Here is a 22,818-nt window from a genome sequence, read left to right as displayed (position 1 = left end):
AAAGTGCTACTTTCAGAAAAAAATAATATCCTGTGTCTAATGTAATGTAGACCACCACGAATACGTACAGATGTCTTTATTTTGGGACCAGATTAACCCCCTTTTCAGGCCCTTGTTGACCTTCACTTCCTCCCATTCAACAGTATGTATACAATGTGTTTGAGTACTAGTCAGGTACAGTGGGAACTATAGAACAACACCTGGCAGCTTCGTTATATTTTTGCCCAGAGGCCCAGAAACATTACGTTTAATTAACAGTTTTAAAACTAGACAGACACAGAGTCCCTCTACACCAGATATCTGCAGATAATGAGGCCCCTTTAAGGGTCTGGGTCCTGGGGCAGTTGCCCACTCTGCCTGTGAGGTAATCCAAAAGGTCACGACCAAATTAATACTTTAATCTGTAGGCCTAAATCTTGAGTTCATAATGGTGATTGTGTACCTTCTGTTCACTCATAACTTTGTATTTTGTATTATATTGGGCATATCTTTATTGACTCCATGATTATGAAAATACATCACAATTGCAACTTCTTCAAGTTGAGAAAGATATGCACATATCACACTTTTTAAAATCTAATCACACCTGACGAGCTCGTTTGCCGACTGGTGTGCATAATGTATGAATACGGGTGTAGCTTCCTTGTCTCTAACATTTTGACCTGTCGAAGATCCAAGTAGAATCGTAATGTAGTCAATAAAAGTGTTACATGTAGTATTGTGTAGGCGTCACCTTTTCCTTCATGAAACTGCCACTTTTCCGAACATATTCCTTCGCCGCTAAACTAGTCCGACTCAATCAAAGACAACAACATTATTATAGGTCCAGCTAACCGCTAATGAAATGCTCCTTGTGTCTTCTTTAAAGCCCAGCTTTTGAGAAGCCTGGCCCTCCTTTCAGGGGATTGTGCTGAAGACATGTCCCCATACACGGGTATTGATTCGGCCACAATGGCACACAGAATTACTTTGGAGCTGCGGGAGAATGAGGAAGATCTTTGTTGGTCTGGCAAAAATAGACCTCTTCTTTTGCTGTCCTCCAGAGTCTTTGTTAACGGCGGCGCTCCCCGAGACTACAAGGGCCGTGCTGTGTCCGAGACTGCTCCACTTCATCCAAAGTTGGCTTCAGTGATGTGGCAGATGAATCCATTCGTCTAGCCCGGCACGTGAAGTCATACAGCATAGTAAGCAGTGTCATTAAGGACTGAATTATGGAAATCTCCTTGAATCTACACTCAAATATTAGTAGTTGTTTGCCTTGTTATGATCACATATAGAAGCTGAAACACAGGACGTTGATTACTGGTGTTTTTGCAAATAATCGGCCCAGAAGTGTCTGAACTTGGGATGTGTTGGTGGTTCCTGGCGGCCGTGCTGGGCTCTGTGTTTTTTCCACTGGTGAGTGAAGCCACAGTCAGCAGTAGGTGGGATGGTGGAACTCAAGAGCTCTCAGTACACTACTGACATCGACGTAACTATTCAGCTGTTGAAATAATCACAGTAGATACATTTGATGTCTTCTTTGTAATATGGGTTTACAACAAAAAAAAAAAACGTCCCCACGGTGGACATCGGGTCACCAAACTATCTAAAACGATTCGGTGGAGGATTCAAAGGGATGCTGATTCAAGACGCAGATTCGGAACTAGATTCGGATTCGTTAAATGCTATACAACTCCATCCCTACTGGGCATTGACTTATCTGAGACTCCATAACCAAGATCTGTACGTTACCAGACCATAACCATACTGTTCCGATTTTCATGGGTCCTGAATGGTTTATTTGTAGACAGCAAGATTTCAAACATTCATTGTCATTGAACATAATCCAGGGTTTTGCTGAAACGTCCAATACCAATGTTCTCTTGTGGCGATCATGTTGTACCTGCTTTATCATTATTAGTGCGTGTGTCCACCTGTTATTTCAAAATACAGAAACTTAGTCAGTGGCCCTCGGGGTCTGATACCGATGCACCGAGGCACCCTTTAGTTCCTGTATGAGACACACCAGGCTTTCAACTAACTCCAATGTCATTATTAGACGATCAGAGCAACTGACGTAATATAATGAGCAAAAAAGTCAACGTAGGGCGGGAGTGGAGGTTTGATGGGTCAAACAAACACAGGACTCTCACCCAGTAGGGCACTGTTTGTGTCCTGGGTGAAACCAGGTCAACATTGCCACTGACCAAGCATCAGTAAGTTGTGAGTGAGAACTTGGTTGTGAATACTCTTTTCATCATGTCCTTCGCTCCGCCTCAGGATTGATTTATGCTTGTCACAAGGGGTTAATGGGAGTCCAGTCATAGAGACCCACGGGATAGGTTTTGATTGATAGTTCAGCTTTCAGCCATTGATAACGCCCCAACATTAGATGCATATTATTGTATGTGATCAGGTCATGTCCCGCTTTGATTGTTTCCCCACAGTAACTTCTTCACTTCACTTTATAGAGCCTACAGAGGGAGGGTGGACTATGCACATACTTAAATAAGTGGAATCACATGCAGTAAACCTTCAGTTTCGCCTTCTCTAATTACTGAACAGGAGACTCGTGTTCATTCATTCACTGTGATGAAAAGCAGAAGAATGAGTCTTTCTTCAACTTTCTTAAAGGGATATTTTAGATTTTTTAAAGTTGTTTTATACACGGTACATATCCATAGTCAGCGTATTTCCTACAATAGATGGCTGTCGCAAAACAATGTACTGCTGTGCAAAACATACAGAAACTAAAGCCGTTATCTGTGCTCTCCTAAAAGTCACAAGACTCCTTTCACAAAAACAGTGACTTTACTCCAAAAAGCACAGGAGTCGCTGGTCTACCGCTGCGTTGAGTGTTTTATTTATTTATTTATTTTTTTGTGACTTTGGTAAATCCAAATGACCAAACTACCCCTTTAAAGGGGAACTCCACTCATTGCCTTGGGAGTACTACTACAGGAAAACAAGTTGTATAAAGTCTTTGGTGTCTCCAGAGGGAGATGTGCCTGATAAATGTCCTCAAGTGATGTCACTTGAGCCAGAGTTGGTTGGGACTGAAGTCAAGTTTTAACAAATCTGGAGTCGTAGAGATAGAGATGATCTTGCTGCCCGCTGCTCATCTCTGCTCGAGGCGAGAGGCTGCATTAACCGAACACTCAGCATTCTTGTTGCATTGTGGGTCGCAGCGTAATAGCCTTCATCATTTCCTTCACAATCAGCCATCTCCACCTGCATCGGACACATTTGGCTGAAAAACAAGCAGCCAATCACAGTTCTTGTGGTACTCATGTGATATGCAACAAGTCTCATGGCGGTTACAGGCGTCAGCTCCATAGCTACCGTAAAACCTGTTAACTTTAAACTTTAAATCAAGCTTATTGAATGAAAACTAAGGTATATAGTTTTCTTAGTAGTGCTACAGCCGTGACTATAGACAGAGCACAGATAACAATCACTGTGTCACAAACAGGTGAGGCAGGTGAGATTTCCCAGCACTGGGCATGAATTTGTGTGTGTTTGTGTGTGTGACATCTTACCAAGTGTGTGTAAGAGTGAGTTTACGAAGTCAGTTGGAAAGTGCATTATGCAGGTGTGTGTGTGCGCGCGCTATCTGCAGGTGTGTGTGTGTGTGTTTGTGACCATGTGTTTGTGACTAATTGGGAATTGTGAGGCTCCAGTCTCCCGTTTCCATCTCCATGACAACCTTGTGTGGAATCCCTTCCAAACCTTGCCCTCCTCCGCCTCCTCGCTCCCCCTGGCTTTCCTACTTTCAAAAACAACTCACCAACACACTCACGCGCTCGGCTTTTCTTCATCTGTCTGTCAACCTCTGCGGCTTCAGATGGAATGGAATGGCAGAGGAGTTTTCTCAGCCCCCTCCGTCCCGTCGCACGCTCTTACTTTACACTGTGTGTCACGTCAGACACAACACGGCAGTCGGTTTCCACCTTTCTGTCCATCATCGCAGAGCTGTGCTCTCTCCTTTTTAAAAAAAATGTTCTTTTGCTGCTTGTCAAAGTTGATGGAGGTGAAGTAAAGTGAAGACAGCAGCAGTTTTCAGTCCTCTCCCTCTCCGTCCTCCCCCCCCCCCTCAGAGAAATGTCCATGCTGTTCACCACCTGGTCTTTTATTCGTCAGGTTTTCCATTGAAAACCCACTAATCAGTCAAATGTACAGTTATAAATTGATGCAAGTGATGTAATTCATTCATTTTTCTCATACCATTTAATTTAGTCTTTGGTCACAGGGGACTCCTTGGCCTCCAGTCATATGGCGGTAAACTGTAATTATTTTCGTGGCACACACCGCCGAGGTGGGTGTGTCGATCCTGATGTGGGTGGGAATGTTCCGCCTCTGTTCAGCTTTAATCACTACAATCTCACCTGTGACAGAAAAGTGGCTCACAAAATGTGTTCCCTGTTATCTGGAGAGACTCTGGACCGTCTGACAGTCTCTATGATATTATACAGACAAAAATGTCAGCGATATATCACTACAACTGAATCCTTGCCATAAGTGTCATAAGTGTACTCAACATATATTGTATTGATGACACCGTAGGGATTTATATCAGGAGAAGGACCTTAAGCAAGCATTAACTAGCATCACGGGTTAAAAGCAGATTTAAATAGGAGAGTTTTGAAAGTGGCGAGTGACGGAGAATGTCTGAGGTGCTGGGGGAGAGAGTTCCAGAGGGAGGGGGCAGCAATGGAGAAGGCCCTGTCCCCCCAGGTCCGATGCTTGGACAGAGATGGGGGGGTACGGAGGTTGGCGTCGGCGTCGGCGGATCTGAGGTTGCGGTTGGTAGTGTGTCGGTGCAGGAGGTCAGAAAGGTATGGGCTGGGCTTTGGAGGGCTTTATATGTGATGAAGAATTTAACCGGATTCTTTGCGGTATGGGGAGCCAGTGGAGGTTTTGAAGGACTGGGGTGATTTGATCTCTGGTGCGGGAGTGGGAGAGTAGACTGGCAGCTGAGTTTTGGATGTATCGTAGTTTGTTGATGATTTTGGTGGATGTGCCATACAGGATGCTGGTGCAGTAGTCCAGTCAAGAGATGATGCATGCGGGAATGAGGGCTTCAGCGGCTGTGGAGACGGAGGGGCGTAGACAGGCAATGTATTTTTTAGGTGGAAGAAGGATGTTTTTGTAAAACGGTTGACGTGGCGTTTCGAAAGAGAGGGTGTGATCAAAGATGACACCAAGATAACGGATGTGTGTGTTTAGATTATGATTTGAGGAAAGCAGTGCTGGGGGGCCGGGCGCATGTGGTGATGTTCCAGAAACCTGAGAAACTTTTGAGAACTAAAGAGTGCCAGGAGGCCGTACATTAGATCAAGGATATTGTCCAATACCCCAGGACTGAAGGTTCCAGACTTAAGCTCGCCATTTTCTCTTGCTGTTGATGTGTGTGATGTAGGGATTGGAGCCGTCCTCCTTCAGCTCGGTGAGGACGGCTGTGAAAGACCAGTGACATACTATTCCACAAAGTCATCCAAACGACAACCAGCATATTCAACTACTGACAAAGAGGCTTTGGTGTTGGCCATGAAGCTTTTTAAAATTGATCACGGTTTACCTCAATCAGTTCGCTTTCCTGGTAAAGTTCCAGTGTGTCAATGGTTAAGTGTTCAGATGGAGCCCGGTGTTGCATCGATAACATTGAACACATTTCACCGGACATTTGAGCTATATTCTCTTACAAACTCCGAACGTTTTCCAGAGAATCGGGTCTGGATATTATCAGGAGTTGCAATTTCACGCATGTAGCACCCAACCGGAGCTTGTCTATGTCAGATCCGTTATATACTGGAAATACTCTGTTTGGTTCAGGCAAGGGGTGGCGCCTGGATAGAGAATCAGGAGGCGGGACATGACCAGACGGGAACCTCCGGTTCTGCCAAGTGAAGCCAATGCAGAAGTGTCTCTATGCATTCATGCATTCTCTCTACGGACCAGCAGGGGGCGACTCCTTCTGTAGCAAATTACAGTCTGGTTGTATAGAAGTCTATGAGAAAATTACACTACTTTTCATGTGATGTATTTACCTCAGTAAACATGAGTTTATGGTCTCAATCTCTAGTTTCAAGTCTTCTTCAATACAGCATGATGTTCATTTCGTAAATTATGGTCCATTTAGAGTCAAATAAACATAAAATAGGGTATGATTTAGGACAGGCTTACTGTGATTGACAGGTCGCTACCACTACCAGAGCCGTATACGCCGTCTCTACGTCACTCCTTCGCATTCCAAATATGTTAACTTCCGCTCATTGGTTGCGAACTAGCAAAAATGGCGACAGCTGTATTCCAAGATGGTGACGGTCAAACTTGAAGCTTCCAAACAATGGTCCACAAACCAATGGGTGACGTCACGAAGACTACGTCCACTTCTTATACACAGTCTATGGACATGACACAAAAACTCTAGGGCCACATAGCTGATTTGTAATTTGTTCACAATTGAGTCTCTTGCTGTTTTTGATTTTGTCAGACAATTTCGGAAGCAATTGTCCAGTTCGCCATTTTCATTGGCGACTTCGTGTAAATAACCTTTCTTTTTCACCGTTGGTTGTTGGTGTTCCTGTCTTCCGTTTTTGCGTCGGTCGCATGATAGAAACGCCATCAACGCGCCTACTTGTTCATGGGGCATTACACAGACATTGTACGAGGGAGCTGGCAGGGTAAAGTCTCTTTAACGTCCGGTCGGAATTATTTTGACATTTGCGTTCTCACATACAGCTCCTCAGGAAAATGTCGAGATACAATAATGAGGTTGCAGTACATATGTGAGAGGGGCTTTAGTCTGATGTTTACCCAGCAACAAACAAGACATTCAGCAGCCAAAGAGACAGATATTTTTCTCAGGAGTCGGTGGAAACCAAACCAGAGCGCAAAAGGTGAGTGTTTATTGGACTTGCATTCATCAGGTGGACATTAATCGGAATGATTGCTAACATTGCTCTGTGTGTGCTGGATGTACATGAAGACATTTAATATGTTAGCCATATCAGCTTTATATCTGTCTATTTCTGTGTTTTTCTGCTCCCTAGTGGCTAAAAATCATTGAATGCAGCTTTAACCTAATTATGCCATAATATCTCCTGCTGACTCAAATGTGGACTCACTAAGCATGTCAGAGCATCAAGTCACATGACTTCTTTTAGTGTTAAAGAGCGTTGACCATGACATTTCCATTATGGCCTCTCTTTCACAATGCCCACAAAGTAATGAGAGGATTCAAATGTTATGGAACTCACCGAGGTAAAAAAACAGCTTGATGGAAAGGAGGGAACATCTGAATGAACAGAAATTAAGTGGGATGAAATCAAGAAGTAAGGAGGGCAGCGGAGTGGGGGTGGGGTGTAGATTATAGGGTGAGAAAGAAGCAGTGAGGACGGGCAAGTGAAAGCCACAAAATGAAGGAAGAAAGGGGGACCAAGATGGCGAGGGAGAACAAGGGAGGAGGAGGAGGCTCGAAAGGATGAAGGGATGGATGATGAAGGGGTGGGGTGTGAGGGTTCAGTGCAGGAGGGTGGTTTTGGGTGACAGGCCTCATTGAATAGACCTCTATTCTCCCCTCTGCTGGCTTCTCTTCTCATGCAAAACAGGCCTGTTCAGCCTCCCAGCCATCCGTCACACAACAGAAAGACCATGGCAGGCCCTTTACGAGCCTCACACTCGCATAATCCACCCCCCACACCACCCACCCACCCCACCATCTCTCAACCCCACAATCCAGCACCCAACAGGGGGTGGAGTGGGTAACAGCAGTGTGTGTGTGTGTGTGTGTGTGTGTGTGTGTTGGGCAGTTGGGGGATGGGTACGGGTGTATCTTCGCCAAAGTGCCTTTGGAAGAAGGGCCACCTAGGCTGAGAGCAGGACAAAAAAAAAAAAAAGCAGAGACGTAACTTGTTTTGAGGCTGCATGGACGTCATATTGGGACACCGGGGAGGTTAGGAGGGGTTAACCTGCCTGGGATGTAGTGTGTGTGTGTGTGTGTGTGTGTGTGTGTGTGTGTGTGTGTGTGGGGAGTGGAACAGGGGGCCATTGAAAATGTTGGTTCAGAGCTACAAGTCAATGACAGCTGGAGGGAGCGCAGTTTATATTTGCGTTATTCGTGCGTGCTGGTGCGGGGCGCATATTCACATTCACTGTGCATGACAATGCATGTGTGTGGATGCTGCATACATGTGATGGAGGACATTTAGCCGGTAGACTAGGGAATGCCTTACGGCAGACACCAACAATGTCAATACGAGAGCTACATAGAGCCTTTGCTGATCCCCTTGCCCCTCTGACAGTGAATCCCAGATTGATGCAACTAGCCTGGTATCGTCTTTTCAACTGCCGACTCCTGACTCCTCAGGTTTGGCCGACTCTGGGCTGTCGGGGCCAGTGCTGCCACTTTCCTCTTGACTGTCTTTTAGGCCTTGTAGTCATTTCAAAACTCCACTCGTTCTGCTTTATTCAGAGACTGAGGAGTCTGAATCAGGAGTCCAACAGGCATTAAGCTAACGCTAATGTTATTAGTTCATGCTACGTCAGACTGCACGTCCACTCAAATTTTGTTTCTTAAATATTTAAATGATTAACAACTGATTTTTACATTTTGTGTAATGTGATGTGTCAAAAAAATAACTGTCTGTAATTAAATGTAATTAAATGACAATTTTGGGGTTTTAAAGGGACAGTTCACCCCAAAATCTACGTCATATAGTCCCATTATGTTGGAGAGAATCTCGACATCACAGTTACAGGTGACCACGGAAGCAGCAGGGCACACTTCTTATCGCAGCCAATCACAGCCGGCTGTGATGAGAAAAGACACTCCTCAAACTTTCAAGTGTAGACAGAAGAATAGTGCTTCCAGTCTGGCGTTAAATGACTGTTTAAAAACAGATCATTACCGTTTTTTGGATGATGTCTATGGATCCAAACCTGTCTTGGTTTGCTATGCCTGCTGTCAAAATACTCTACATTCTTTTTTTTTTTTAAATGACAGACGACAATCGTTCACAAACCCAAATGTTCCTCCAAATCAAGCTCAGTAAACCGGTCCTCGGCACACTCATTTTTGATCTCCCTGAGCACCCACTGATTCAAACTCACTCTTTTGCAATCACTTTCACACAAACCGTCCCTCATGTTAATGCCAAATTTAAACCGGTGGATCGTTTAAAAGCACAGGAGAGAAACAGAGGGACAAGAGTTGGACTCACTGACCAATTTCCCATGTGAAATCAATGAACAGTGTTAGACATCCCACCGGGATACAACAGCAACATGACAACAAATGACCTGGTTAAGTCCAGGATGTTAATTCTAATGTTATTCCTAAAATACTGGGCTAGTACACGCGCACACACTATTTCAGAAAAGTATTCTCCAGAATGCATTGCTCTAATAACCCCCTGCTGCAGGGTAACTACTCAGCCCGAGTTCGAACATGTGCGGGACGGCCTGCAAATCAAAAGAAATAAATCGTTCAACCACTTAAACAAATTCATGAATTCTGAGTCCATCTGGGACTGACATAAAGCAGCCACGTCTGCAGCTGAGTGGGTGGCCCTCACACTCACACCCGGGGGCACCCCAGCACAACTACAGTCTGATCTGTTGGCTGGTCGAGCGGCTCCACTGCAGCAGATTAGGCGCTGCTCAAGGGCACCTCAGCCGTGGTAGTGAGGGAGTTGTGAGGGCTGCTCTGTCAATATTTATCCAGTCAGTGGGGGAATTGAACCGGCGGACTTCCTCGACATGATGTGGTCTTATTTGTCGCTGTCTGGGTGGATAGTTTATGCCTGGCTTCTGTTATTATCTCCGCCAGGGTTAAGCCTGTGAGGAGATAATGTGTTGGACCGTGTGCGTGCATGTGTCTGTCTGTCCGCGGCTAAACGTGCATACTGCTGGACACGTCAGCCTCATATTTTGTGTGCTCATTTATGATTGTGTGCTCAAGGACCTCTCTTGATTACAGTGATTCATACATTTTGAAAAAGAAATCTACACATTATTTACAATTCCACCTTAGCCGGAGCAATTGAGTGAGATTCAACTCTGCTTTGTTCGGGAGGGGAGAGGGAGACACAAATATCTGCACTCTTCTGAGTGCACGTTTCTAGTTTACATCAGTTTTCTCTTGGTCTAATTCAAATGATTAACCAATGACTGGTGACCACCGGAACCCATTTACTTGGTAAATATTATGTGGTCACATGATATTTCCCAACTTTCTATTGCTTGAACAGTCAATCGAATCTTATAATGGAACTCACTTTGAGACAAATACGCCAGCTTAGCCAATAAAAACGTTTAAATGAATGTTTTGTCTGCTAAAATCAACCAGAAAAAGGCCCTGTGTAAACCAGTTAGTAAAGACAGCAGCCCAGAGGCTCGGATCCTGTATGAGTGTAAAATGCTCTCATGATGTTAAATTCTTCCTGATTGTGATTCTATGTGCTATTTGAAAGGAGAAAGGGTTCTTTCTCCAGTTTGAGTTGCTTTCAGACAGTGATCCTGCCAGTTCACTTTACAGGCCTGCTATGGTGAAGAAAGAACAAGGTCTCCCTCTGGTGGAGAGAGAGTGATTCTGACCTTAAACCCAGAGTCCATATTCCTCAGTGTGAGAAATCTGTCTTTAGGGGTCCAACTCTTACGACTCAGAGAAAAGGTGTTTTAATGAACTAAGGGTTATAAATAAAATAGCTACTTGTTTTAGGCAATTTAGGTCATGGAGTAATTCAGTTTTCTTCACCTCCAAATTGCATCCATATAAATGTTAAAAGGACTTTCTTTGTACCGGAAACGTGTTAAACCAGAGTTTTATAATGTAGCTAGATTACACGTTAAAACTGAGCAGCAGTCTTCATGATTACTGTGTACTTAGTGTGTACAAGTCATATTTATCAACTAAGAATAAATCTATACTCTCTCTCGCGATGCATAAAAGATGCAGGGTTGATTGGCACAATGTTAAGATGCTATAGTTACTACAGATTAAGCTACCAATAGAACCTACTTAAACATTTCAAGCAAACATGAACATTCAATAGAATATCTGCACATTTTTAAAACCAAAGTTTAAAATAAAAAATGTTAAGCAATTGAAATTTCCAGTGACTATTGAAGATAATAATTTATTCAGATTCAACACAATGTTCTTAATCTTCTAAATAGTTTTAATTCCTTCAAAATACACAAAACATGATTTACCGGACCAGATAATGCATTGTTTGGATTCATTGACAGCAATCTGTTTGCAGTCCGATTTAATTCTGTGATTATTTTTCACTCAATCATGAAGCCAAACTTTTGTCATGGGCTACATTTTCTGTATATCTGGGAAAAAAAGTTAAAACATGTAACCAGTGTTAGCTCTACTATATACATACACTCACCGGCCACTTTATTAGGTACACCTTGCTACCGGGTTGGACCCCTGTTGCCTTCAGAACTGCCTTAGTTCTTCGTAGCATAGATTCAACAAGGTGCTGGAAACATTCCTCACAGATTTTGGTCCACATTGACATGATAGCATCACGCAGTTGCTGCAGATTTGTCGGCTGCTCATCCATGATGCGGATCCTCCGTTCCACCACATCCCAAAGGTGCTCTATTAGATTGAGATGTGGTGACTGTGGAGGCCATTGGAGTACAGTGAACTCATGTTCAAGAAACCAGTTTGAGATGATTTGAGCTTTGTGACATGCTGCGTTATCCTGCTGGAAGTAGCCATTAGAAGATGGGTCCACTGTGGTCATAAAGGGATGGACATGGTCAGCAACAATACTCAGGTAGGCCGTTTAAACGATGCTCGATTGGTATTAAGGGGACCATTACACCAGCAGCCTGAACCGTTGATACAAGGCAGGACGGATCCATGCTTTCATGTTGTTTACGCCGTATACAGACCATCTGAATGTCGCAGCTGAAATTGACTCATCAGACCACGCAACGTTCTTCCAATCTTCTATTGTCACATGTCAGCCTGTGTGAATTGTAGCCTCAGTTTCCTGTTGGCTGACAGGAGTGTTACCTGGTGTGGTCTTCTGCTGCTGTAGCCCGTCTGCGTCAAGGTTCCACCTGTTGTGCGTTCAGAGATGGTATTCTGCATACCTTGGTAGTAACGAGTGGTTATTTGAGTTACTGTTGCCCTTCTATCATCTCCATCCACTCTGCCCATTCTCCTCCGACATCAAGGCATTTTCGTTCACACAACTGCCGCTCACTGGATATGTTCTGTTTTTCGGACCATTCTCTGTAAACCCTAGAGATGGTTGTGGGTGAAAATCCCAGATCAGCAGTTTTTGAAATACTCAGACCAGCCCGTCTGGCACCAACAACCATGGCACATTAAAAGTCACTTAAATCCCCATTCTGATGCTCGCTTTGAACTTCAGCAAGTCGTCTTCACCACGTCTAGTTGCTGCCATGTGATTGGCTGATTAGCTATTTGTGTTAACAAGCAATTGAACAGGTGTGCCTAATAAAGTGGCCGGTGAGTGTATATACACATATTTCTAAATCTTTATATTGCAACAAGTTGCAAATTTCCTGTTGCAGTATGTGAACGACAGCTGATCATATGACAGGAAGTAAACACGGACTCGAGTTATATGCTATGTATGAATATATTGTATATCCACGGTGTTTTAAACTTTTATTTTCTCGAAGTTGATAGTAAAAACAAATACTCCAGTCTTCATGGGATCAGACAAACTGCTTCTGTTCAAAAGCCCGGGGAATTTGCACCGTATTTGCGCACGTGACTGAATGGACATGACACCGATATACAATTAAATGTTTATTGCGTAAAGACAACAATCAGTAACGACCATAGACTGTATAGAAGGTAATGACATGCTAGAATGTACTAGATGGAGCCCAGGATGAAGACTGCTACTGTCACTTTAAGACGAGGCTTGTAATGGCAGAGCAGAACAAATAAAAACACCACGTGATTAGGAGTCAACGGTGCCTTCAGACCTGCAGTCAAACAAACTTATTTTAACCAACTGAAACAGAAAACGCGAGAATAAATATTAGACCTCAGTGGGCACGGCTGTCTGTCAATAGCGGTAGTTGAACCAAACCTCGCGCGCTCTCAGCGGCCAATCAGCGACAGATTTGCCGGCACAGGTACGTGCCGACCCATTAGAGCCAGAGCATCAGCTGTCATCATAGTGTATTTCCGTTAAATACTAGCCTTTCCACCAAGCGGTTGGCCACAAACGGGGTTCATGCTATTCAACAATGCAGAGGCCAGTTTACACTGTCAGAGGAGAAACCTTTATTTTTTTAAAGACCATTAAAATAAATACTATACAGAATCCAATGTAGAAAACGTGATACTGCTTCTATCTCAAAAAGGTTAACAATTCCGCAGTCATCTTTAAAAAATAGCACTGACTATACACCTCAAAACATGACGGTTCTCCTACACACCAAACCCCACGATGACAAGCATTGTAATGATAGCTCAAAGAGAAGAGAGGGGGGGGGATCCCTATATACTTCTGTAGTTTGGTCCTTTCATATCAGATAAACCCCCCCCACTCCCACTCCTAACATTTTTTGGCGAGGTAGGTTACAAAAAGACACCTGCCACCTTATCAAAAATCCAATATTGTGTTGAAAAATAAAATCTAAATGAACAATAATGTCAAAAGCGTTAGAGATGAAAATCCAACCAGGTCGTCAGGGTCGAGAGGCAAAGTCTCCACAGAACTCACCGTTGTTTTTGCCTCCGAACGTCTGTGGCCACCAGTCAGTCTTCAACTGAATGCTACTGCACAAGTCAAGCGCTATGTACAATAGCAATTAAAATATAATATATGAAACAGCAGTAAAAGGATCAAAACGGTAAACAACTCATTCATGAAGGATTTTACTATATAGGTCTTTTTATTGAATATGCCCTGTGTACTCTAGCCCCAGAAACCTCTTAACATGAGCATGGATGGGAGTTAAAAGGCTGTTTTCAGTACACTGAAGGTTGCTTAAATACTGATCTGGTCAAATGCAGCGCTTCCCATTTCATTTAGAGCATCGGTGCGTTTTGAATCCAAACTGCAGTCTAAGCCACTCGTCTATGTCTGGGTGCAAATTATAGCCGCATTTCACAAAAGCTTTGGGTTAGCGTCATGCACGTTATCAATTAAGCCGAGGTACAAATTTTTTTTAAAGCTTTTGCTGACAGAACTAGAATATTTTTAACCCTTAACTTTGTTGGGGTTTTTTTTAAATGCGCTTTTGGAAACGCGGGTATGTTTTGCATGTGTAGGACCCAGTTACAAACTTGCTTGTTTGAGGTTAAAAGTCCTTTTGTTTGCAAAAACAAGTCGAAATTAATGCTTTAATATTTAGAGGGATTAGCTAAAGGAAGAATTTAGGTGCCAATGAGGGGTAATGGACTATGGCAAGCAGATGAAGCAGGTCAGTAATTCCATCCTTCCAAAAAAAATGTCAACGGTAAGGGAGGAACAATGGCCACATTCTTCCTTCCCTTAGAATGTTAAGGGTAAAGTCATGGTGGAATTTAGCAAAAGAACGTTCTTAGAATTCAGATCGTATAAGAAAACAAGGTTTTTACTGCTAAAAAGAGTGGGGAGAGGGTGGACGACGGGCACGTGGAGTCTTCTAGATGAGATCGGCCACATTCATGGGCATCTCCTCCACGGTGGTGTTGTAGAATGTCTCAATGTCCCTCAGGGTTCGCTTGTCATCCTCGGTCACCATGTTGATGGCAACTCCCTTTCTGCCGAAACGACCACCCCGACCAATCCTGATGGAAAATAATTCGATAAATAAGTCATACTAAGGAACGCGCTGGCAGCTCCAGACAGCCAGAGTATTTCGAGGACAAGTCACACAGGATGGGAAACATTCCCAGGATGTATGGATTGCGACTCAGGTCATTTGATTCTTTGCACTGCAGGTCTCGTCTTACCTGTGGATGTAGTTTTCCCTGTTGGTCGGCAGGTCGTAGTTGATGACTAGAGACACCTGCTGGACATCAATACCTCTGGCCTGAGCAGGAGCAGAGCCACCATTAGCATCCATACAGTACAGAGGAGTACACAGGACTGAGGTCAAGCAGACTCTTGTGTTTCAGGTCGTCATCCAGACCACGTGAATCACAAAGAAACTCATCTGACCTAAAGTTTACAGTGTTTACAGTGCATTGTTTTAATCTCAGATACCATTTGGTTGAATACAGCCAAAATGTCAATGTGACAGTCGCACACGCTTTCAGAACAAATTAATCTATAAAAAAACAAATTTAAAAAAGGAATCCCTGGAGTGGTTCAAGAACTCTGGACTTCCAGATTGATCAACAGCAACTATTAAGTAGATTAGTTAGATTCTTGTGGACCAGTCAGAAGATAAAATCTAAACATTTCAAAAGGTAAAACAGAGTGTAATCCGCCAATTAGTTGTCAGTCAAGGACTTGAGCCCAGCTACAGTGGAGGGCAGATAGGCTTCTCTACCAAGGAACATTCAGTCCTTCACCAACACTACAGATGGGAGGAGAGGGAACCCTGGACTGCACACAGAACTGGTCTTAGATAGGCGGTGTAAAAAGCAGAAACTGTACGTACCAGCAGGTCAGTGGTAATGAGGACTCTACTGGAGCCAGAGCGGAACTCCCTCATGATCAAGTCCCTCTCCTTCTGGTCCATGTCACCGTGCTGAAAGACGAGAGCGGCACATACAAGTGAGACAAAGACATGAACAGAGCCGGGTGTGTTACACAGCTAGAACAGCCACAGCACTGGACACAATCAGGTTTTTCACACTCCTTGACGTCATTGCATTATTTTACCTACAACCGTGTAGTTGATAGCCTTAACCTCAATCTAACAGGGCTTTCACAGAATCAAGTAAACATGCTAAATCCCAATTTAAAAAATGTTATCTTAAACAACTCTAAATGATGGTTAGATAGGTGTGTATGTGGAGGCCCTTACCAGAGCAGACACGGTGAAGTCTCTGGCGTGCATCTTCTCGGTCAGCCAGTCCACTTTCCTCCTTGTGTTGATGAAGATGACCGCTTGTGTGATGGTCAGGGTTTCGTACAGGTCACACAGCGTGTCCAGCTTCCACTCCTGAGGACCACCACCAGGTCAGACACAGCCGTCTCAAGCACTTTGTACATCTGGGCACATTACACGCTGTTGCCCATTGTCTATTGCTAGCACAACTAGCTTAAACTAATGTTTGGACTGTAGTGCTTACAGAGAAGTTCTTAAGAAACACCTCTCAGCAAAACAAAACAGTTCAACAGCACCCCAAACTACATCTATCAAAAAAAGAACACAGGGGACTCATGTTTGCTGACTAAACTCCATTTCAACTAGAAACCGTTTCCCCACCTCTTTCTCCACGTTGATGTAGAACTGACGGATGCCCTCAAGGGTCAGCTCTTCCTTCTTCACCAGGATCCTGACAGGTTCACGCATGAACTTCTTTGTGACTTCCAACACGTCGGCTGGCATGGTGGCTGACAGGAGGACAACCTGAACACACAGACGAGGGAGACTGTTAGAACTTCAGACTCAGCTGAACAGCAGTGCATCCAGTCATCTAAAAAAAAGATTAATATACAATCTAAACATTTGAAGGGTTAAACAGAGTGTAATCCGCCAATTAGTTGTCAGTCAAGGACTTGAGCCCAGCTACAGTGGAGGGCAGATAGGCTTCTCTACCAAGGAACATTCAGTCCTTCACCAACACTACAGATGGGAGGAGAGGGAACCCTGGACTGCACACAAACCTGACATTTGTTAGTCTGATGTTAGTTCTTACCTGTGTGCTGCTTGCAAGTTTCTGGAAAATCTCATAGATCTGGTCCTTGAACCCTCGACTAAGCATCTCGTCAGCCTCGTCCAGCACAAACATTTTGATGAACTTGGAACCTGCAGGAAAATGGCATAAATAGATCAGAACACATGTTTAATGCCCTCATGCACTTGGTCAGTGTTGATTGATGCCGGGTGCTGTATTCAGAGTAGTGTTGTATGATCACGTCTCTGTAGCCCTGCTGTGCTGAGGACTCTGGCCGACAAAACGCCGACCAGAGCAACAACACAGCAGCGGTTTACAGAGTCAGCTGACACGCATGGGTTTCATCATTATACAGCAGGTCTCCTCTGAGCAACAATAGTGTTTTATTAGTCGCACATTGAGTGACTAACTGATTTCACAAGTTTCTCACTCACTCACTTCCCCATGCAGCAGGCCACATTTCTAGAATTGCATGTCCAGAGTATTTGTCCATATTTATAGTGTAAAGTTATATAAATAATAATATGAGTCAATTGTCTATAAATTGATTTGAGAAACAGATTCTGTGGAGACTTACAGAGGTTTTTGCGATTCAACATGTCAAAGACACGACCGGGGGTTCCCACCACAATGTGAGGGGATTCAAGCTGGAGCTTCTGGGATTCACAGCGAACGTTGGTCCCTCCGATACAGGCATGGCAACTGGCTCCCATGTAGTCACCCAGGGCCAGCACCACCTTCTGGATCTGAATTTCACACACACAAAAACAAAACATAAGTATGTTATAAATGGCCTAAAGCTGTAAAGCCATGAATTGCCAACACTCAAAACAGAGCATGTCATAAGTTGCCTGAGGTTTTACGGTTTGTCTCCATGTTGTACTTATTTTCTCCCAGGCAGACCTTTGTCATGTCTGGCTTTGGCAGTGCAGCTTAACTGCAGAAGTCACACCAATATTAAAATTATGAATCGTTAAGTGGTTTTGATGTGCTGTATCGAATAGATCGAAGATTCATTCATTACACATTTTCAAAAAACATTTCGAAGTTGTGCATTGTATATAGACCTGATATTTGAGTGCAGTTTCAGATAAAGCTACACGCATCAGTTTCCCCTATATTCATAGATTTATGAGCACCTGCTGCTATAATTTCACATCATCTTTATCCTCTGTTCCACACACAGTGAACAGAAGAGACAAGTGAAGTTAGCTTAACTAAAAAATTAAATAAAAATAATTTCAACCTAACCTGAAAAAACTATTGAAATTGAGTTGTGCTTCATGAATTTTGTTTCCCAAGAGGGATGACATCTTAAAATATGACTAACATTTAGAGCATCATTTCAAAACAACAGACTTTGAATCTATATTTAAAATAGAAATTTGATACAGCCCTAGTTTTGAGCATATTAAGACTTTCCATCAGGGTTAATCATCTGTATACATGATTGCAAGTTGGCCATAAAACAAAAAGAAGTCATTACCTATGATACGACTGGTGCATGGTGCAGTGCAAGCAGTGGTTATAATTTGAAACCAAACGCAGCACATTGAATAAGAACAAGCTGTTAGATTGGGCAGATAGTTACTTTCTCCTCTTGAGCAACCTCCAGATGTTTAATACACAAGTATGCCGATTATGACGCCTTTAAGTGAGACGGGTGCTGTATTCAGAGTAGTGTTGTATGATCACGTCTCTGTAGCCCTGCTGTGCTGAGGACTCTGGCCAACAAAACGCCAACCAGAGCAACAACACAGCAGCGGTTTACAGAGTCAGCTGACACGCATGGGTTTCATCATTATACAGCAGGTCTCCTGACTGTTAGTGGCTGTCACCATGTATTAGTATTAACAGCCAGACATTAGGTATGTTATGGCATATCACCTCATATTCAACTGAGCTCAAACACAAGTTATTACTTTTAAAGCTCAAATACATTTTTTCACCATTTGACACACCTTTACAGCCATAAGCCAAGAAATCATTTGAAGCACATATGGCCTACAATACTGTGAATACGGCTCAGCTAGAGCTGGGCAATAGATTATCAATTCATTCAAATTCATGGTTTAGGATGATGTTTAAAAATGATTAACTTAACGTGGGTAATTAGGTACAGCACTGCCGCATGTTCTCTTGAGCCACAGGTAAACAAACATGGCAGCATGCACTATTACAAGTGGGGACTTCTTTCCCCCAAAAATGCCCCTTTGTCTTAAAATGTGCGGCACCTAAAAGCAGCAGAGTATGTGGCAACCCTGACACCTGCTAAAAAGCAGGCGACATTAGTGGAATAGTTTGTCTCGTGTGAATCGTGTGTGTGCGCGCTACGCACAATAACATTGACTCTGGTTTAAATATTTGTCTTCAGGGATATAATAGCACCAAGTCATAAACTATATTAATAACTACAATTTGGCAAATCAAAAAAAGTCAGATGTGATCCAGTTTGGCTGACTTCCCAGTACTGAGGAACTACTGGAGAGGAAGTTTGAAGAAAACATTTTGTCTGTCAAATTGATTGCAACACTGGTTAAGCCTGTGGGACAGGATAGTGTTTACGTTTCTGTGGTCTTTCTCAACATGAATCGCAAAACTACTCAGGGTGACATGAAAAGCAGCCAGCTACTTAACCGTTTCTTAAATGTTTGACTGCCAGTGAACTGAGCACAATACTTTGAGATTTTAGATACAACATTGACAGATTTGTTGAAATTAAGCAAATATTTCCATTGGTTTATTAGACAAAATTGCCAGAAACAAACTTTTTAAAGTACAATCTCTGCATGTTTTCCCCACACTGTTATGTGATGTTAGCCTACCTGCTGAGCCAGCTCCCTGGTGGGAGCCAAGACCAGAGCCTGGGTGCTTTTTGTCTCCACATCAATCTGCTGAAGGATGGAAATGGCAAAGGTGGCAGTCTTCCCAGTGCCAGACTGGGCCTGAGCGATCACATCATATCCTAAAACCAGTAGTAAAAAGAGATGAATTCACTGTACTGCACAGGAACATAAAACTGCCTTGATCTGTCCCCTCACTTGATTATCTGACAGGGTGGTGATGGTTCTATCAACCCAGGGCGCTCAGGTGATTTTCTTAGCCCAGTATACATTGACAATAAAAAATGTTTGCGAGAATAAATGCCGTGTTACACAGTTAACTCAAGGAGTGAATACAATATGTCTCGTAATTGTAGGTACAGTGTGTTGAGGAAAGAATCTGTGATAATGAGGAAGTCTCCAGTGAGAAGCCTTACTTACCCTTGATACAAGGCATAATGGCTCTCTGCTGGATAGCAGAGGGCTTCTCAAAACCATAGGCATAGATTCCCCTGAGCAGAGCTTCGCGCAGGGCCATCTCATCAAAACTGTCTGTGATCTCATTCCAGTTGCTCTGGAGGTGGAAAGACAAACACATGACATTGAAAGCAGTGGGCTCAAATTTGATTGTCACAACAAACCACTTCATCACACTATCTAGATGTACAATTGTTCTACGCCTTACAACTAGATGGGCATTTCACTCTGTAGTAAATAAAACATTTTCAGTACCACTGTTACAGGGGACTCACCTCAATGATGCCATCTGGCTCCATGCCCTCTGGGCCATTGTCTCTGTGATGGAGAAGACCATTGAGAAGTTATTGTTATTCCTTCTTCCACAACAAAACACAATTTCCATAAAATCAAAAGCTTTGGAATGCGGGTGATTAATAAAAATCGACTTAAAGGAACATTCCCATGATCGTCGACTCTTCGCTGAAACCAAATTACACAATACAGACTCGTTATTAAGTTTAATTTTGACAGACACCTATATATTTCACATACTACCTCCGAAACATTGAAACGCTTTAACTGACCTGCTAGATAAACAGTTAGCCGTTCAATCCTTGTACTTTTAAGCAAACGCCTTTTTTTTTTACACGCGTCCGCCATTTCTACTGCATTCATTCAAGATGGTCGTTCCTCCAGTAGGGGTGTAGCAGTCGGAAGTGAGTCGACTGGAATAGCGGCCTAGCCAGCGTAAAATATCGGCTAATTGTATATAATACGACTTATGAACACTACGAACAAGACATGTTCTAATACTAAACTGTGATGATAAGCTGGTGATCATATTTTTAAAAAGCTCTGCTGGCTGTGGCCCCCGGTCCACCATAGCGGTCCGGCCATATGTGGCCTTTTATCGGAATTGTCCAGTCAGCAAAATGAATTACCGATGCGTATACGGACACATATCACGTATTTTTTCGCGGAGGTAGCATATGCTATCACGCTAGCATTCACTAACCTCTCCCAGCCACAGTTGGAGGCCTACGCTAACGGCATTGTCCGAGCCCCCCGTTAGCACTACCGCGGCCATGTGCGCCCGTCGTACGAAAAGAACAAATTATTCTACATTTCCGCCCCCAGACCTCAAAGTGCCTTCCTCTACTATATCACAGACCGCAAATTCTACCATTACAATAAAAACAATGCATGTATTAACAAGCTAGGACCGACGGAAACAACAGAAGAATAAAATTATGGCCTAAAGGAGGCGCGTTCACGTGCTACCCGAGGCGCCGGTTGACATTTAATTTTCCTTGGCTCAGTTCAGCTCAAACGCCACCATTGTGCCGCCAAATTAACGTGTTTAACAAATTATGGAGCAACATATACACATTCAACGTAAAATGGCCACACGTAATGAGAGTACGCCGTATAATTTAATGAAATGTGAAGACGTTGTTCCGAGGCCGGCTATCTACAGGCCTAACCCTTAGTAGAGCACAGAATTCACAAGATGCTCCGATTAATGTCTACTTTCAAAAATTCATCGATAACAAAGACTAACGTATCGACGGAAATGAGTTTCTAAAATTGTGAACGTCAGAATGCCGGTAAAACCATAAAACCTTTCCTTACCTATTATCATATTCAGCCGACATTATTCCAAAGAAAGAAACTGCGGCAGAGATCTCTTATATACGTTGACAACACACAAAAAGGCTTTCTCATTGCAACAAACCGCCGTCATTTAGCCGTAGTCCCGCCCACGGACACTAGTGATTGGTCAGTTTGTACGTCATATATAACTAGGCGGGGCGACGAGTCTAACGTAGTGCACGATTGACTCACTGTTAGCATGCCAGGGGGGCGGTGTTTAACTTTTATAAGGAAACTGTACAAAGGTAACAACGCGTTTTTAACCCGCGCTACGCTGGTATTTGTTCTTAAGCCCCCCATTCTTAGTTCAGCCTTTCGTCTACGCGGAGAAAAGACCCTTCCCAACGGTAGATGTTTCTGTTTTCTTCTGAACCCATTCTTATACAGACTGTGTCTGAATCACATTTCTTGTAAATTAGTGACATCTCATAGCCAAGGATGTAATCTGGACAATGTGAAACAGTTTGGATCAAAGGTTTGCATGAGTCACAGTGTAGTCATCTGTAGCATATTTCAACACAATTTATGAGGGTGAAGTGCTGTATTTTATAGAACATCACCCTCTTATTCCTACTGGAGCAGTTGTTCCAACTTAGATTTAATATCCTAATTAATGAAGCCAGGATTTCAGAAATACAGAGGTCAAAGTGTCCAAGCAAGATACTGTATGTATATCTATATCTGTAGTTCTTGGATTTGAGTTGTTCATGTTAACTTATATTATTGGACTGTCTAGGAATAACATGTCTGGATTTTCAAAACAGGCATAGTGCTCCTTTAAGCAAAGGTAGCAAAACCACACTTGGTCCTTGATTTAAAATGTCATGTAATTAAAAAAAAAAAGTGTTATTAGCAAAATGTACTTTAAGTATCACAGGTACTAACATTCTTAATTCTCAAATAAATTAATGTGTAGTGTAGCATTCTACTGTTTAAGTTGGTTTAGGTGGAGCTAATTGTAATACATATATTGTTGGGTAGTTTAATTGGTAACAATGCATCATATTTTAAAGGCCCATCATGTGTTTTTTATGTGAAGTCTTCACTTGGAAAGTAGCTTGTACCTGCCAGATAAATGTTAAAAAGTACAATGAATGGCATGAAAATGAAATT

The 22,818-nt window shown here is 43.0% G+C and overlaps 1 protein-coding gene across 1 annotated transcript; it reads right to left on the bottom strand.

Annotated features, from left to right (window-relative positions):
• Positions 1 to 13,857: 13,857 nt before the first annotated feature.
• eif4a1a (eukaryotic translation initiation factor 4A1A) lies at positions 13,858 to 21,755 on the bottom strand. The gene is made up of 11 exons (XM_079184672.1): positions 21,685 to 21,755; positions 20,346 to 20,388; positions 20,035 to 20,167; positions 19,597 to 19,736; positions 17,349 to 17,517; positions 16,793 to 16,902; positions 16,360 to 16,503; positions 15,955 to 16,092; positions 15,586 to 15,675; positions 14,933 to 15,012; positions 13,858 to 14,767 (listed from the first exon to the last, which is right to left on the bottom strand). Exons 1-11 carry the CDS (start codon positions 21,705 to 21,707, stop codon positions 14,623 to 14,625), a joined length of 1,215 nt encoding a protein of 404 aa, XP_079040798.1. The 5' UTR covers positions 21,708 to 21,755; the 3' UTR covers positions 13,858 to 14,622.
• Between the last annotated feature and the right edge of the window lie 1,063 nt (positions 21,756 to 22,818).

The sequence above is a fragment of the Pholis gunnellus genome, assembly GCF_910591455.1.
Source record: "Pholis gunnellus genome assembly, chromosome: 23".
NCBI classification, from domain to species: Eukaryota; Metazoa; Chordata; class Actinopteri; order Perciformes; family Pholidae; genus Pholis; species Pholis gunnellus.
The sequence above is the reverse complement of the archived record's forward strand: the minus strand, read 5'-3'. Positions and strand labels throughout refer to the sequence as shown.